The sequence below is a fragment of the Bombina bombina genome, chromosome 11 (genome assembly GCF_027579735.1).
Source record: "Bombina bombina isolate aBomBom1 chromosome 11, aBomBom1.pri, whole genome shotgun sequence".
Classification (NCBI taxonomy): Eukaryota; Metazoa; Chordata; class Amphibia; order Anura; family Bombinatoridae; genus Bombina; species Bombina bombina.
Window position 1 is genome coordinate 126806643 of NC_069509.1, and position 18043 is coordinate 126824685.

Here is an 18043-nt window from a genome sequence, read left to right on the forward strand (position 1 = left end):
TTGTGGGAAAACCGCCTCCAAAAAGAGTTTTCTCCAACATAGGTGTGTCCGGTCCACGGCGTCATCCTTACTTGTGGGATATTCTCTTCCCCAACAGGAAATGGCAAAGAGCCCAGCAAAGCTGGTCACATGATCCCTCCTAGGCTCCGCCTACCCCAGTCATTCTCTTTGCCGTTGTACAGGCAACATCTCCACGGAGATGGCTTAGAGTTTTTTAGTGTTTAACTGTAGTTTTTATTATTCAATCAAGAGTTTGTTATTTTAAAATAGTGCTGGTATGTACTATTTACTCAGAAACAGAAAAGAGATGAAGATTTCTGTTTGTATGAGGAAAATGATTTTAGCACCGTAACTAAAATCCATGGCTGTTCCACACAGGACTGTTGAGAGCAATTAACTTCAGTTGGGGGAACAGTGTGCAGTCTCTTACTGCTTGAGGTATGACACATTCTAACAAGACGATGTAATGCTGGAAGCTGTCATTTTCCCTATGGGATCCGGTAAGCCATGTTTATTAAGATAGTAAATAAGGGCTTCACAAGGGCTTATTAAGACTGTAGACTTTTTCTGGGCTAAATCGATTCATTATTAACACATATTTAGCCTTGAGGAATCATTTATTCTGGGTATTTTGATATGATTATATCGGCAGGCACTGTTTTTGACACCTTATTCTTTAGGGGCTTTCCCTAATCATAGTCAGAGCCTCATTTTCGCGCCGGTATGGCGCACTTGTTTTTGAGGACAGCATGGCATGCAGCTGCATGTGTGTGGAGCTCTGATACATAGAAAAGTCTTTCTGAAGGCATCATTTGGTACCGTATTCCCCTTTGGGCTTGGTTGGGTCTCAGCAAAGCAGATTCCAGGGACTGTAAAGGGGTTAAATATAAAAACGGCTCCGGTTCCGTTATTTTAAGGGTTAAAGCTTCCAAATTTGGTGTGCAATACTTTTAAGGCTTTAAGACACTGTGGTGAAATTTTGGTGAATTTTGAACAATTCCTTCATACTTTTTCGCAATTGCAGTAATAAAGTGTGTTTAGTTTAAAATTTAAAGTGACAGTAACGGTTTTATTTTAAAACGTTTTTTGTGCTTTGTTATCAAGTTTATGCCTGTTTAACATGTCTGAACTACCAGATAGATTGTGTTCTGACTGTGGGGAAACCAAGGTTCCTTCTCATTTAACTATATGTATTTTATGTCATAAAAAAATTTAGTAAAAATGATGCCCAAGATGATTCCTCAAGTGAGGGGAGTAAGCATGGTACTGCATCATCCCCTCCTTCGTCTACACCAGTCTTGCCCATACAGGAGGCCCCTAGTACATCTAGTGCGCCAATACTCCTTACTATGCAACATTTAACGGCTGTAATGGATAATTCTATCAAAAACATTTTAGCCAATATGCCCACTTATCAGCGAAAGCGCGACTGCTCTGTTTTAGAAAATTCTGTAGAGCATGAGAACGCTGATGATATGGTTTCTGAAGGGCCCCTACACCAGTCTGAGGGGGCCAGGGAGGTTTTGTCTGAGGGAGAAATTTCAGATTCAGGAAACATTTCTCAACAAGCTGAACCTGATGTGATTACTTTTAAATTTAAGTTGGAACATCTCCGCGCTCTGCTTAAGGAGGTGTTATCCAATTTGGATGATTGTGATTATCTGGTCATTCCAGAACCACTATGTAAAATGGAAAAGTTCTTAGAGGCCCCGGGGCCCCCCCGAAGCTTTTCCTATATCCAAGCGGGTGGCGTACATTGTTAGTAAAGAATGGGACAGGCCCGGTATACCTTTAGTACCTCCCCCCATATTTATAAAATTGTTTTCCTATAGTCGACCCCAGAAAGGACTGATGGCAGACAGTCCCCAAGGTCGAGGGGGCGGTTTCTACTCTACACAAGCGCGCCACTATACCCATAGAAGATAGTTGTGCTTTCCAAGATCCTATGGATAAAAAATTAGAAGGTCTGCTAAAGATGTTTGTTCAGCAAGGTTCCCTTCTACAACCAATTGCATGCATTGTCCCTGTCACTGCAGCCGCGTGTTTCTAGTTTGATGAGCTAGGAAAGGCGATTATTAGTAATTCTTCTTCTTATGAGGAGATTATGGACAGAATTCGTGCTCTTAAATTGGCTAATTCTTTCACCCTAGACGCCACCTTGCAATTGGCTAGGTTAGCGGCGAAAAAATTCTGGGTTTGCTATTGTGGCGCAGAGCGCTTTGGTTAAAATCTTGGGCAGCAGATGCGTCTTCCAAGAACAAATTGCTTGACATTCCTTTCAAGGGGAAAACACTCTTTGGCCCTGACTTGAAAGAGATTATCTCTGATATCACTGGGGGCAAGGGCCACGCCCTTCCTCAGGATAGGTCTTTTCAAGACCAAAAATAAACCTAAGTTTCGTCCCTTTCGCAGAAACGGATCAGCCCCAAGGGCTACGTCCTCTAAGCAGGAAGGTAATACTTCTCAAGCCAATCCAGCCTGGAGACCTATGCAAGGCTGGAACAAAGGAAAGCAGGCCAGGAAACCTGCCACTGCTACCAAGACAGCATGAAATGCGGGCCCCCGATCCGGGACCGGATCTGGTGGGGGGCAGACTCTCTCTCTTCGCTCAGGCTGGGGCAAGAGATGTTCTGGATCCTTGGGCGCTAGAAATAGTCTCCCAAGGTTATTCTCTGGAGTTCAAGGGGCTTCCTCCAAGGGGGAGGTTCCACAGGTCTCAGTTGTCTTCAGACCACATAAGAAGACAGGCATTCTTACATTGGGTAGAAGACCTGCTAAAAATGGGAGTGATTCATCCTGTTCCATTAGGAGAACAAGGGATGGGGTTCTACTCCAATCTGTTCATAGTTCCCAAAAAAGAGGGAACGTTCAGACCAATCTTAGATCTCAAGATCTTGAACAAGTTTCTCAAGGTTCCATCGTTCAAGATGGAAACCATTCGAACACTTCTTCCTTCCATCCAGGAAGGTCAATTCATGACCAAGGTGGATTTCAAGGATGCGTATCTACATATTCCTATCCACAAGGAACATCATCGGTTCCTAAGGTTTGAATTCCTGGACAAGCATTTCCAGTTCGTGGCGTTTTCTTTCGGATTAGCCACTGCTCCTAGGATTTTCTCATAGGTACTAGGGTCCCTTCTGGCGGTGCTAAGACCAAGGGGCATTGCTGTAGTACCTTACTTGGACGACATTCTGATTCGAGCGTCGTCCCTTCCTTTCTCAGATCTCACGGATGGAAAGTGAACGTGGAAAAGAGTTCTCTATCTCCGTCAACGAGGGTTCCCTTCTTGGGAACTATAATAGACTCCTTAGAAATGAGGATTTTTCTGACAGAAGCCAGAAAAACAAAACTTCTAGACTCTTGTCGGATACTTCATTCCGTTCCTCTTCCTTCCATAGCGCAGTGCATGGAAGTGATAGGTTTGATGGTAGCGGCAATGGACATAGTTCCTTTTGTGCGCATTCATCTAAGACCATTACAACTGTTCATGCTCAGTCAGTGGAATGGGGACTATTCAGACTTGTCTCCGAAGATACAAGTAAATCAGAGGACCAGAGACTCATTCCGTTGGTGGCTGTCCCTGGACAACCTGTCACAAGGGATGACCTTCCGCAGACCAGAGTGGGTCATTGTCACGACCGACGCCAGTCTGATGGGCTGGGGCGCGGTCTGGGGATCCCTGAAAGCTCAGGGTCTTTGGTCTCGGGTAGAATCTCTTCTACCGATAAATATTCTGGAACTGAGAGCGATATTCAATGCTCTCAAAGCTTGGCCTCAGCTAGCGAGGGCCAAGTTCATACATCAACCATCAGGGGGGAACAAGGAGTTCCCTAGCGATGGAAGAAGTGACCAAAATCATTCTATGGGCGGAGTCTCACTCCTGCCACCTGTCTGCTATCCACATCCCAGGAGTGGAAAATTGGGAAGCGGATTTTCTGAGTCGTCAGACATTGCATCCGGGGGAGTGGGAACTCCATCCGGAAATCTTTGCCCAAGTCACTCAACCGTGGGGCATTCCAGACATGGATCTGATGGCCTCTCGTCAGAACTTCAGAGTTCCTTACTACGGGTACAGATCCAGGGATCCCAAGGCGGCTCTAGTGGATGCACTAGTAGCACCTTGGACCTTCAAACTAGCTTATGTGTTCCCACCGTTTCCTCTCATCCCCAGGCTGGTAGCCAGGATCAATCAGGAGAGGGCGTCGGTGATTTTGATAGCTCCTGCGTGGCCACGCAGGACTTGGTATGCAGATCTGGTGAATATGTCATCGGCTCCACCATGGAAGCTACCTTTGAGACGAGACCTTCTTGTTCTAGGTCCGTTCGACCCACTCCAGCTGACTGCTTGGAGATTGAACGCTTGATCTTATCAAAGCGAGGGTTCTCAGATTCTGTTATTAATACTCTTGTTCAGGCCTGAAAGCCTGTAACCAGAAAAATTACCACATAATTTGGTATATCTGTTGGTGTGAATCTGCAGGATTCCCTTGGGACAAGGTTAAGATTCCTAAGAGTCTATCCTTCCTTCGAGAAGGATTGGAAAAAGGATTATCTGCAAGTTCCTTGATGGGACAGATTTCTGCCTTGTCTGTGTTACTTCACAAAAAGCTGGCAGCTGTGCCAGATGTTCTAGCCTTTGTTCAGGCTCTGGTTAGAATCAAGCCTGTTTACAAAATTTTGACTCCTCCTTGGAGTCTCAACCTAGTTCTTTCAGTTCTTCAGGGGGTTCCGTTTGAACCCTTACATTCCGTTGATATTAAGTTATTATCTTGGAAAGTTTTGTTTTTGGTTGCAATTTCTTCTGCTAGAAGAGTTTCAGAATTATCTGCTCTGCAGTGTTCTTCTCCTTATCCGGTGTTCCATGCAGATAAGGTGGTTTTGCGTACTAAACCTGGTTTTCTTCCAAAAGTTGTTTCTAACAAAAACATTAACCAGGAGATAGTTGTGCCTTCTTTGTGTCCTAATCCAGTTTCAAAGAAGGAACGTTTGTTGCACAACTTGGATGTAGTTCGTGCTCTCAAATTTTACTTAGCAGCTACTAAGGATTTCAGACAAACTTTGTCTTTGTTTGTTGTTTATTCTGGTAAACGGAGAGGTCAAAAAGCAACTTCTACCTCTCTCTCCTTCTGGATTAAAAGCATTATCCGATTGGCTTATGAGACTGCCGGACGGCAGCCTCCTGAAAGAATCACAGCTCACTCCACTAGGGCTGTGGCTTCCACATGGGCCTTCAAGAACGAGGCTTCTGTTGATCAGATATGTAAGGCAGCGACTTGGTCTTCACTGCACACTTTTTCTAAATTTTACAAATTTGATACTTTTGCTTCTTCTGAGGCTATTTTTGGGAGAAAGGTTTTGCAAGCCGTGGTGCCTTCCATTTAGGTGACCTGATTTGCTCCCTCCCTTCATCCGTGTCCTAAAGCTTTGGTATTGGTTCCCACAAGTAAGGATGACGCCGTGGACCGGACACACCTATGTTGGAGAAAACAGAATTTATGTTTACCTGATAAATTACTTTCTCCAACGGTGTGTCCGGTCCACGGCCCGCCCTGGTTTTTTTAATCAGGTCTGATAATTTATTTTCTTTAACTACAGTCACCACGGTAACATATGGTTTCTCCTATGCAAATATTCCTCCTTAACGTCGGTCGAATGACTGGGGTAGGCGGAGCCTAGGAGGGATCATGTGACCAGCTTTGCTGGGCTCTTTGCCATTTCCTGTTGGGGAAGAGAATATCCCACAAGTAAGGATGACGCCGTGGACCGGACACACCGTTGGAGAAAGTAATTTATCAGGTAAACATAAATTCTGTTATTGCTCATTCTACAAGGTTTTGTTCTACTACTTGGACCTTCAAAAATTTTGCTATCTTGGAACAGATTTGCAAGGGGGCAACTTGGTCTTCTCTCCATACCTTTTCTAAATTTGAACATTTTGATATTTATGCGCCTTCCAAAGCGTCTTTTGGCAGGAAAGTCATTCAGGCCACAATGTCCAGCAAATGGGAACTGCCATCATTTTGTTGCATCTGTACTTCACATGGACTCTCAGCTTGGGTATTGTATCCCACATGTTATGGACACCTATGGACTTTCTTCATCTTATGAAAGAAAACAGAATTTATGCTTATCGATAAATTTCTTTCTTTCTGGATGATGAGCGTTCATAGGACCAACCTGTTTTTTTTTTTTTTTACTATATGGGCGACAGTTCTTTAAAGAGAATTGACGTTCACAGTATAGGACCTAATAAAAAAAGCATCTTGTCATATAAAATCTATTTGTTGGAAGGCTAAAGAGCGATTACCCTTAATTTAAGTTATATGCATTTCTTTTTTATCTGGTTGCAGAAGGAGATGCTGCAGACAATTTTGGGATACCTGTCAATGGATGAAAGCCGCAGACCTCTTTTACTTAAGGTAATTTTTGAAAAGATTAGTTCTTAAGTGGAGCAAGATGAGATCTTTTTGCGTATTTATTATTTTGTTTGAGAAGATATATTTTTAGCCATATATTGAACCTGTCATGTTACCTTTCCTATTTTATATTCCTCCTTCTGCTTCCGTGACTTCTAATTTCGCAGAGTTGGGCTTTAAATCATGTGATTGTTTGTAGTTCCTTAGGTAGAAATGCTGGGTAGTGGTCTCATTAAAATTGTGTTAGCAGCAATCAGTCCTGCGCTAAAGAAAATCTAAGAACCTCACAGAATGTTCCAATACTTTAAAGGGACACTGAACCCACATTTTTTATTTTGTGATTCAGAGCTTGCAATTTTAAGCAACTTTCTAATTTACTCCTCTTATCAATTAATCTTCGTTCTCTTGCTATCTTTATTTAAAAAAGAACACATCTAAGCTAAGGAGCCAGCCAATGTTTGGTTCAGACCCATGGACAGCACTTGTTTATTGTTGGGTGAATTTATCCACCAATCAGCAAGAACAACCCAGGTTGTTCACCCAAAATGGGGTGGCATCTAAACTTACATTCTTTCTTTTCAAATAAAGATACCAAGAGAATGAAGAAAAATTTGATAATAGGAGTAAATTAGAAAGTTGCTTAAAATTGTATGCTCTATCTGAATCACAAAAGAAAATGTTTGGGTTCGGTGTCCCTTTAATACTATTTATACTTAAACATATAAAAAAAAAGTAATCACGTAAGTTTTTACAAAGTCACATAGCAATTTTATACCACAGTGTGTAGTGTTCTCCACAGAAAATGTTGCCAGATGGGTGGCATTATAAAGTAGCCGGGGGTGGGGGGCAGTGTAATACTATCCGAAGCACATCTTAATTGCATAATTTAACAAAAATGTATTTAAAGAGAATTTGAGTAATAAACATTAAAAATTGTTTAATATTAGCCAATTTTAGCTTACTCTTGGCTAAAATTTTAGGCGGGTGGTCAGTAAAATCATCCGAGTGGTGCACCCATTCAAAAGGGCATGGGGAGAAGACTGGAGTGTATATATTTATAGGTTTGCTGGAATACAAGAATATCCCGAAAAGAAGGCTATTTCCAAAGTACAAGTCTTATACTGGCCAATATCAAATTCATTTAGATGGTATTTCTGGAAACCGACATCTATATTCTTATCCAAACTTCTGACTGTAATAAAGTTGAAGTCTACCTTGGAGGACGTATGCAGGCCCTAAAAAAATTTGGTCCAAAACTTTGACTGTAATACAATCATGTCTGTGTTTGCATGAAAGAACTTGCTTGGCCATTACATAATTAGCAAATATGAACTGACTAATCAAGTTATAGGAGATCCAGTGATCATCTGTTCAGTGATAAAACTGAAAAGGTAGATTTTGATGGTTTTGTTCTCTTAAAGTGAATGTAAATTTTGATGCTAAAGTGCCCGGTTTTTAAAACTTTGATTAAAAACAGGGGCACTTTAATTCATCAAAATTTACATTTCACTCCTGTTGTGAAAATAAACTTACTTTTTAATCTTCACAGCAGCTGCTGCTTCCTCCGGTCTCACAAGCCATTTCTGATGTCAGAAATGATTGATAGGTCATCCTCCAATAACAGATTCCCCCCCGGGGGATTCAGTGTCTGATTCACTGCTCTGATTGGAGGAAGCCAGATACCTCATTTTAGACCCAGGAAGAGGCTTTGAAACAGGTGGAGGAAGCTGGAGCTGCTGTGAAGATTAAAAAGTAAGTTTATTTTCACAACAGGAGTGAAATGAAAATATTGATGAATTAAAGTGCCCTTGTTTTTAATCAAAGTTTTAAAAAACGGGCACTTTAGCATCAAAATTTACATTCACTTTAAGCTAAATGTCATCACCTATGGTACTTAAAGGCCAGAACAACTGACTGTAGTTTAAGTTTGAATCCATTAGAAACCTGATTTGTAAATACCTTTTAATTCTAGATTGCATTAGTGAGTTTAGCTGAAATGTGGTATTTCAGTATTGATTATTATCAATATTTACAAAAGAAGAAATGTTCAACATAGTGTCTTAAACCGCAAAGGAGAGGAATACTTAAAGGGGCATAAAACACAATGTTTTTTCTTTCATGATTCAGACAGAGCATAAAGTTTAAAAAAACATCCTTATTTACTTCTATTATCAAATTTGCATCATTCTCTTAATATCCTATGTAAAAGGAGCAACAATACACTACTAGCTGAACACATCAAGGGAGCCAATCACAAGAGGTATCTCAATTCAGCCACCAATCGCTAGCTAACTGCCAGTAGTGCATTGCTGATCTGGGGCCTACCTAGGTATATTTTTCAAGAAAGGATAACAAGAGAATGAAGCAAATTAGATAATAAAAGTAAATTGAAAAGTTGTATGAAATTGTATACTGTATGTGAATCATGAAATAAAAAGTTTGGGTTTTATTTCCCTTTAAAGGAAACTAACGGGTGTGCAAAATCTAAATCAAATAATATGCCCTGTAGTCTCATAACATCTCCGGAAACTGGCAACTCCTCTTAAGTAATACAAGTCTGGTGTTCGATTTAGTATCTGAAACAGAATAAACATTGTTTAATATGCATGTAGGGCCGAAACTTGTTTGCTGCACTATCTTTTCTAACTGGCCTCTCCACTATCCCACCTGATGCAGAGGTTCCAGTATATCGGCCTGGACTCTTTGGGATTAGTGTGATGCTTTCTTTTTTAACTTTTTCTGTTTATTTTCTTATTCACTCTGCTTTTTTCAGTACTATATAATCTTACCAAGTAGGAGGGTGGTATGTGAGCAGGGTGATTAGATGTGATATTACCCTCTGTAAAATGATTTTAGTTTATTAATAAAGGCTATGTTTTATTAGTAGGGAATAGTGCTGTAAGCCCCCATACTTTTTCTCTTTTGTATAATATGTTTCCACAAAGCAGCATTCACTCTTGAATTGAGAGTATTCACAAGTAAAGTGCACCTTCATCTGCTTTTAGTGGCTTTTGGGTATAGTAGAAGTCCCACAGTTGACTGAAACAATGGATCCCAACACACATTTAGAGATAGTCTAGCCAGTACCAACCACTGTTTTTATTAAAAACAAACTAAGAACATTCTTGTAAAATCTGCTAATTTTTTATATACACAACCAGCTAAAACATAACCAACGCGTTTCTTGTCCAAAACTGTTTTCAGGCTTCATCAATCTATAATGTTGTTCTCTTCAAAACATTTGAATGGTTTGGTATTAACTTTGGCTGGGATAAAAATAAGTACCAGTTTGTGTCTTTCATAAAGCTACTTTTTAGCTTGGGATATAAAAGTTTACAATTTGAAATATTTTTTTAATAGTTTTCCTCTTAGACATAACAAAGGTATTGTGTGCATGTACGTTAAAGGTTTTCTTGGTAAATAGCTATATTTGAATAAAAACAATTTTGCATGATATTTTTATTGAGGCAAATATAATGTCTTGTAAAACATAGCAGTTTAGTTTAGTTCTTAACTTGTTAACGTTAATGCCAGAGGTAAAACTTTCATTTAAAGGGATATAAAACACTATGACCCAGATTACAAGTTGTGCGGTATAGCCGTAGAATACACACCGTGCAAAATCTGTCTGTACTGCTATTTCTATACTGCCGGTATTGCAAGTCACCCTAAAACTTTTTTGTTGTGCAGTAAGCCGCATACTGCACAAAAAAAAGTTTTATCTTTGCGTGGTCGTGCAATGTAGGAAAAAAACTTAAAACCTTCGATTGCGAAATGGCGATCGCATTAATTCATTCCCCATTGAAGTCTATATGGAGAAAATAACGTTTTGTAAAAACCTAACATAAACCCCTAGTCTAATAACCCCTAAACTGCCACCCCCCCACATCGCCAACACTAAATAAAGCTATTAACCTCTAAACCACCGTCCCCCCCCATCGCCAACATTAAATAAATATATTAACCTCTAAGCCACCGTCCCCCCACATCGCTAAAACACTAAATAAAGCTATTAACCCCCAAACTGCCGACCCCCTACACAAAATAACAAAATCTAACTTTACACAAAATAACAAATTAAATTATCAAAAAAATAAAAAAAAGATATTCCTTATCTAATACCCCATTTAAAATAAAAAAAGCTACCCAAAATAACAAAACCACCTAATTTATAAATAAAGTACAAATAGCCCTTAAAAGGTCCTTTTGTAGGGCATTGCCCTAAGTTTTTAACAGCTCTTTTATCAACAAAAATACAAAGTACCCTCTAACATTACAACCCCCCAAAATAAAAAAGACCTAACTAAAAAAAACTATTCGATCCATTGACCCTTAAGGGGCATTTGTATGGGCATTGCCCTTGAAAGGGCAATCAGCTCTTTTACTGTCCATTAAAATAAAAAAAATCTCTAATCTAAATAAAAAACCACCCAAAAAAACAAACAAACAAAAAACTAACACTAACCCCAAAAAATATACTCACCATTACTGAAGTCCGGACATCCATCTTCTTCCAGGCGGATCCATCTTTATCGTGGGACCATCTTCTTTCTTCTTGCCAAAGGTGCAGAGCGGTTTTCCGAAGCATGGATCCGGAGCGGTAGTCCTCCTCAACGGCGGAGGTCATCAGCGATGTGGAGGTCCTCTTAATGCGATTATCCGCCGAACACTGAAGATTGAATGCAAGTGTACCCCTTTTATATTGAGGTACCTTGCATTCCTATTGGCTGAAAATTTCAAATCAGCCAATAGGTTGAGAGCTGCTTACATCCTATTGGCTGATCTGATCCGCAAATTGGACCTCAGGCAAGAAGAAAGAAGATGGTCTCGTGATGGATGAAGATGGATCCGCCTGGATGAAGACTTTTCTCTGCCTGAAAGAAGATGGATATATATGGGGCAATGGGTAGATTAGTTTTTTTTAATTATGACTTTTTTATTTTGGGTGGGTGGGGGTTGTACTGTTAAGCGGTTCTTTGTATTGTGTTTTTTTTGTAAAAGAGCTGTTTAAGGGCTATTGGTAGTTTATTTATAAATTAGGGGGTTTTGTTATTTTGAGGTGGCTTTTTTATTTTAAACAGGGTATGAGATTAGTAATATCTTTTTTTATTTTGGATAATTTAGTTTGTTATTTTGTGTAATATTAGATTTTGTTATTTTGTGCAATTTAAGAGTTAGTTTTTTTGTGTAATATTAGGTTTTGTTATTTTGTGTAATAGAGTTTGTTATTTTTTGTAATGTTTGATTATTCGTAGTGTTAGGATTTTTTAATTTTTGGTATCTTTTATTTTTTTAAAATAGTAATGTTAGGTTTATTAATAGTCTAAGCTTAGTTTTTTTTTATTTCACAGGTAAGTTTTTATTTATTTTAAGGTAGTTATATTGTAACTTTAATTTAAAATTAGAGGTTGTTAGGTTTAGGGGTTAATAGTTTAATTTAGTTTGTCTCTATGTGGGGGGCTGGTGGTTTTGGAGTTAATAGATTTATTTAGGGAATCATGATGTGGGGGGGTCGGCTGTTTAGGGGTTAATAGGTTTATTTAGGGAGTCGCGATGTGGGGGGCCGGTGGTTTAGGGAAAAGCGATGTGGGCGGCCGGCCATTTAGGTGTTAATAGGTTTATTTTGTGTTGGCAATGTGAGGGCCGGCGGTTTAGGGGTTAATAGGTTTATTTAGTGTTAGTGATGTGGGGGATGGTAGGTTAGGGGTTAATACTTTAATTTAGGTAGTCATGATGTGGGTGGGCGGTGGATTAGGGGTTATTAGGTTTATTTTAGTATTTACTATGTGGGGGGTGGCAGTTTAGGGGTTAATAAGTAGTTTATGGGTGTAGTGTACTTTATAACATATTTTTTATGAGTTTTGTGAAGCGTTTTTGTTTTGCAAAATTCATAACTACTGGTCTTTGATTGCGGAATGGATCGTTGCGGTATAGGCCATAACGCTAGCGGTACAGCCATAACAAAAGAACAGAAAGGGCGCCTCCTAGTGTAGCCAATACATATGTGACTTGGTATCTACTAATGATAGAATAATACTCACAGAGTATAATGGCAAAGGTAATGCCGAGGATAGCAGTCTGGGAACTCAGCAGTGTCCCAGTAAACTGTGCACCAACACGGGCACTGCAGCTCCTCCTAAAATCAGTAGTGGATTCGGTAGTCTGTGAAAGGCAAAGAGAGAGGGCGACTCCTGTGAACCAATTATAAATATGGAAACACCCTTTTTAACAGGTGATAGGTAAACTGCTATAATACAAACATATGCTAATGATCTTTAGGTTCATCTTTCAACATCTTTATGTTGAAAGATCATTATCATATGTTTATATTATAGCAGTTTACCTATCACCTGTTAAAAAGGGTGTTTCCATATTTATAATTGGTTCACAGCAGTACAAAAAGGAGTCTCCAGCCTGCAATCCGTATAACTAGCCTGAGGAAACGGCGTGGTTAACGCTGAGAAATGCGCAGCAAGTTTTTTCTGATTTTAATGGCAACACTTGTAATTATTATTGCATGTTATTGCCATTTTTATATATAAAGTCTTTTTTTTTATATAAAAAACTTTGTATCTGGAGTCTCCTGCTTTTTGGATCTGCTGTTCGCACTGTTCACTGGGGATAAAGAACCTTTTGACTGGCTGATATGTGTACTGGGACACCATAATATTCCCAGTAAACGTTCCTTGCATATATTGTGAGTACCCACCTATTTGGGATCCATCTAAGGGGGTATTTACACTTTACTTGTCTGCACTAGGAATCACCCTCTCTCTTTGCCTTTCACAGGTACAGCCATAACGCACAATTTGTAATATTAAGTAGCTGACCATTCCGCACTCAAAGGACATTTTTTTAGTGGTAAAGCCATACCGCACAACTTGTAATCTGGGTCTATATAAATACTAGGCATAATGATGTACTCAATTATATTAGTTGCTTAAATATTAAAAAAATTATTGCAAACTTTTATTCTCCATAAAGTAAAATTAAAACTCAGGGAATCCTTGCCAATGTGACTTTTCGGCATATAAAGTAGTGCTTAAACATTTAAAGGGATAGTAAACACCAACAATGATATTTAAAAAGATAGATAATCCCTTTATTTACCATTCACCAGTTTTGCATAACCAGCACTGTTATATTAATACATTTTTTACTCAGATCTTTTGACAGACTTTCACTTCTGGCAATTAGTGCTGACTCTTAAATAAGTTCACGTGCGTGAGCACAATGTTTTTTATATGAAACACATGAACTAACACCCTCTAGCTGTGAAAAACTGTCAAATGCATCCAGAGCTTAGAAATAAGCATAAGAGCCTACCTAGGTTAAGCTTTCAACAAAGAATACCAAGAGTACAAAGCAAATTTGATGATAATGTTACATTGTAAAGTTGTTTAAAATTACATTCCCTATCTGAATCATGAAAGTTTAATTTGGACTATACTATCCCTTTTAAACTGTCAGATTTTTAAAGAGCCTTATTTCTTTCATGTAATTAGCAAGAGTCCATGAGCTAGTGACGTATGGGATATACATTCCTACCAGGAGGGGCAAAGTTTCCCAAACCTTAAAATGCCTATAAATACACCCCTCACCACACCCACAATTCAGTTTTACAAACTTTGCCTCCGATGGAGGTGGTGAAGTAAGTTTGTGCTAGATTCTACGTTGATATGCGCTCCGCAGCAAGTTGGAGCCCGGTTTTCCTCTCAGCGTGCAGTGAATGTCAGAGGGATGTGAGGAGAGTATTGCCTATTTGAATGCAGTGATCTCCTTCTACGGGGTCTATTTCATAGGTTCTCTGTTATCGGTCGTAGAGATTCATCTCTTACCTCCCTTTTCAGATCGACGATATACTCTTATATATACCATTACCTCTGCTGATTCTCGTTTCAGTACTGGTTTGGCTTTCTACAAACATGTAGATGAGTGTCCTGGGGTAAGTAAATCTTATTTTCTGTGACACTCTAAGCTATGGTTGGGCACTTTGTTTATAAAGTTCTAAATATATGTATTCAAACATTTATTTGCCTTGACTCAGAATGTTCAACTTTCCTTATTTTTCAGACAGTCAGTTTCATATTTGGGATAATGCATTTGAATTAATCATTTTTTCTTACCTTCAAAAATTTGACTCTTTTTTCCCTGTGGGCTGTTAGGCTTGCGGGGGCTGAAAATGCTTCATTTTATTGCGTCATTCTTGGCGCGGACTTTTTTGGTGCAAAAATTCTTTTCCGTTTCCGGCGTCATACGTGTCGCCGGAAGTTGCGTCATTTTTTGACGTTATTTTGCGCCAAAAATGTCGGCGTTCCGGATGTGGCGTCATTTTTGGCGCCAAAAGCATTTAGGCGCCAAATAATGTGGGCGTCTTATTTGGCGCTAAAAAATAAGGGCGTCGCTTTTGTCTCCACATTATTTAAGTCTTATTTTTTCATTGCTTCTGGTTGCTAGAAGCTTGTTCTTTGGCATTTTTTCCCATTCCTGAAACTGTCATTTAAGGAATTTGATCAATTTTGCTTTATATGTTGTTTTTTCTCTTACATATTGCAAGATGTCTCACGTTGCATCTGAGTCAGAAGATACTACAGGAAAATCGCTGTCTAGTGCTGGAGCTACCAAGCTAAGTGTATCTGCTATAATTTTTGGTATCTGTTTCTCCAGCTGTTGTTTGTATTGCATGTCATGACAAACTTATTAATGCAGATAAAATTTCCTTTAGTACTGTTACATTACCTGTTGCTGTTCCGTCAACATCTAATTTTCAGAGTGTTCCTGATAAACATAAGAGATTTTATTTTTTAAATCCATTAAGAGGGCTATGTCTGTTATTTCTCCTTCTAGTTTACATAAAAGTCTTTTAAAACTTCTCTTTTTTCAGATGAATTTTTAAATGAACATCATCATTCTGATACTGATAATGGTTCTTCTGGTTCAGAGGTTTCTGTCTCAGAGGTTGATGCTGATAAATCTTTGTATTTGTTCAAGATGGAATTTATTCGTTCTTTATTTAAAGAAGTATTAATTGCATTAGAAATAGAGGATTCTGGTCCTCTTGATACTAAATCTAAACGTTTAAATAAGGTTTTTAAATCTCCTGTAGTTATTCCAGAAGTGTTTAATCTCCCTGATGCTATTTCTGAAGTAATTTCCAGGGAATGGAATAATTTGGGTAATTCTTTTACTCCTAAACGTTTAAGCAATTATATCCTGTGCCATCTGACAGATTAGAGTTTTTTGGGACAAAATCCCTAAGGTTATGGGGCTGTCTCTACTCCTGCTAAATGTGCTACTATTCCTTCGGCAGATAGTACTCCATTTAAGGATCCTTTAGATAGGAAAATTGAATCCTTTCTAAGAAAAGCTTACTTATGTTCAGGTAATCTTCTTAGACCTGCTATATTTTTAGCGGATGTTGCTGCAGCTTCAACTTTTTGGTTAGAAGCTTTAGCGCAACAAGTAACAGATCATAATTTTATAGCGTTACTATTATTCTATAACATGCTAATAATTTTATTGGTGATACCATCTTTTGATATCATTAGAGTTGATGTCAGGTATATGTCTCTAGCTATTTTTAGCTAGAAAAGCTTTATGGATTAAACTTGGAATGCTGATATGTCTTCTAAGTCAACTTTGCTTTCCCTTTCTTTCCAGGGTAATAAATTATTATCTCAACTGTTTCTGGAAGGAAGGGAACTTTTTTACCAAAGGATAAAAAATCTAAGGTAAATTTAGGTCTAATAATCATTTTCGTTCCTTTCCTCACAATAAGGAACAAAAGCCTGATCCTTCATCCTCAGGAGCGGTATCAGTTTGGGAACTATTTCCAGTTTGGAATATATCCAAGCCTTATAGAAAACCTATAGCCAGCTCCTAAGTACCCATGAAGGTGCGGACCTTATTCCAGCTCAGCTGGTATGGGGCAGATTACGTTTTCTTCAAAGAAATTTGGATCAATTCCGTTCTCAATCTCTGGTTTCAGAACATTGTTTCAGAAAGGTACAGAATTGGCTTCAGTTAAAGCCTCCTGCTAAGAGATTTTTTTCTTTCCTGTGTCCCAGTTAACACAGCAAAGGCTCAGCATTTCTGAAATGTGTTTCAGATCTAGAGTTGGCTGGAGTAATTATGCCAGTTCCAGTTCTGGAACAGGGGCTGGGGTTTTATTTTATCTCTTCATTGTACCAAAGAAGGTCAATTCCTTCAGACCAGTTCCGGATCTATCAATATTGAATCGTTATGTAAGGATACCAACATTCAAGATGGTTACTGTAGGACTATCCTGCCTTTTGTTTAGCAAGGGCATTATGTCTACAATAGATTTACAGGATGTGTATCTGCATATTCCGATTCATCCAGATCACTTTTAGTGTCTGAGATTCTCTTTTTAGACAAGCATTACCAGTTTTGTGGCTCTACCGTTTGGCCTATCCTCAGTTCCAAGAATTTTTTTCAAAGGTTCTCGGTGCCCTTCTTTCTGTAATCAGAGAACAGGGTTTTGGTATTTCCTTATTGGACGATATCTGGGTACTTGCTCAGTCTTCTCATTTTCGAAGAATCTCATACGAATCGACTTGTGTTGTTTCTTCAAGTTCATGGTTGGAGAATCAATTTACCAATCAGTTCATTGATTCCTCAGACAAGGGTAACCTTTTTAGGTTTCTAGATAGATTCAGTGTCTATGACTCTGTCCTTGTCAGACAAGAGAAGTTTTACATTGATATCAGCTTGTCAAAACCTTCAGTCACAATCATTCCCTTTGGTAGCCTTATGCATGGAAATTTTAGGTCTTAGGACTGCCGCATCAGATGCAATCTCCTTTGCTCATTTTCACATGCGACCTCTTCAGCTCTGTATGCTGAACCAATGGTGCAGGGATTACTCAAAGATATCTCAATTAATATCTTTAAACCGATTATACGACACTCTCTGACATGGTGGACAGATCACCATCGTTTAGTTCAGGGGGCTTCTTTGTTCTTCCGACCTGGACTATAATCTCAACAGATGCAAGTCTTACAGGTTGGGGAGCTGTGTGGGGGTATCTGACGGCACAAGGGGTTTGGGAATCTCAGGAGGTGAGATTTCCGATCAATATTTTGGAACTCCGTGCAATTTTCAGAGCTCTTCAGTCTTGGCCTCTTCTGAAGAGAGAGTTGTTCATTTGTTTTCAGATAGACAATGTCACAACTGTGGCATACATCAATCATCAAGGAGGGACTCACAGTCCTCTGGCTATGAAAGAAGTATCTCGAATTTTGGTTTAGGCGGAATCCAGCTCCTGTCTAATCTCTGCGGTTCATATCCCAGGTATGGACAATTGGAAAGCGGATTATCTCAGTCGCCAAACGTTGCACCTGGGCGAATGGTCTTCACCCAGAGGTATTTCCTCAGATTGTTCAAATGTGGGAACTCCCAGAAATAGATCTGATGGCTTCTCATCTAAACAAGAAACTTCCCTGGTATCTGTCCGGATCCCGGGATCCTCGGACGGAGGCAGTGGATGCATTATCTCTTCCTTACAAGTGTCATCCTGCCTATATCTTTCCGCCTCTAGTTCTTCTTCCAAGGGCATTCTCCAATATTCTAAAGGAATGCTCGTTTGTCCTGCTGGTAGCTCC

At 39.2% G+C, this 18043-nt stretch overlaps 1 protein-coding gene across 1 annotated transcript in view; it reads left to right on the forward strand.

Annotated features, from left to right (window-relative positions):
- Positions 1-18043, forward strand: part of TELO2 (telomere maintenance 2) — a 172000-nt gene that overhangs the window by 28334 nt on the left and 125623 nt on the right. The window contains exons 5-6 of the mRNA XM_053694239.1: positions 5963-6060; positions 6354-6422. Of these exons, the coding sequence (XP_053550214.1) occupies positions 5963-6060; positions 6354-6422 (167 nt within the window). The remainder of the gene's footprint in view (positions 1-5962; positions 6061-6353; positions 6423-18043) is intronic.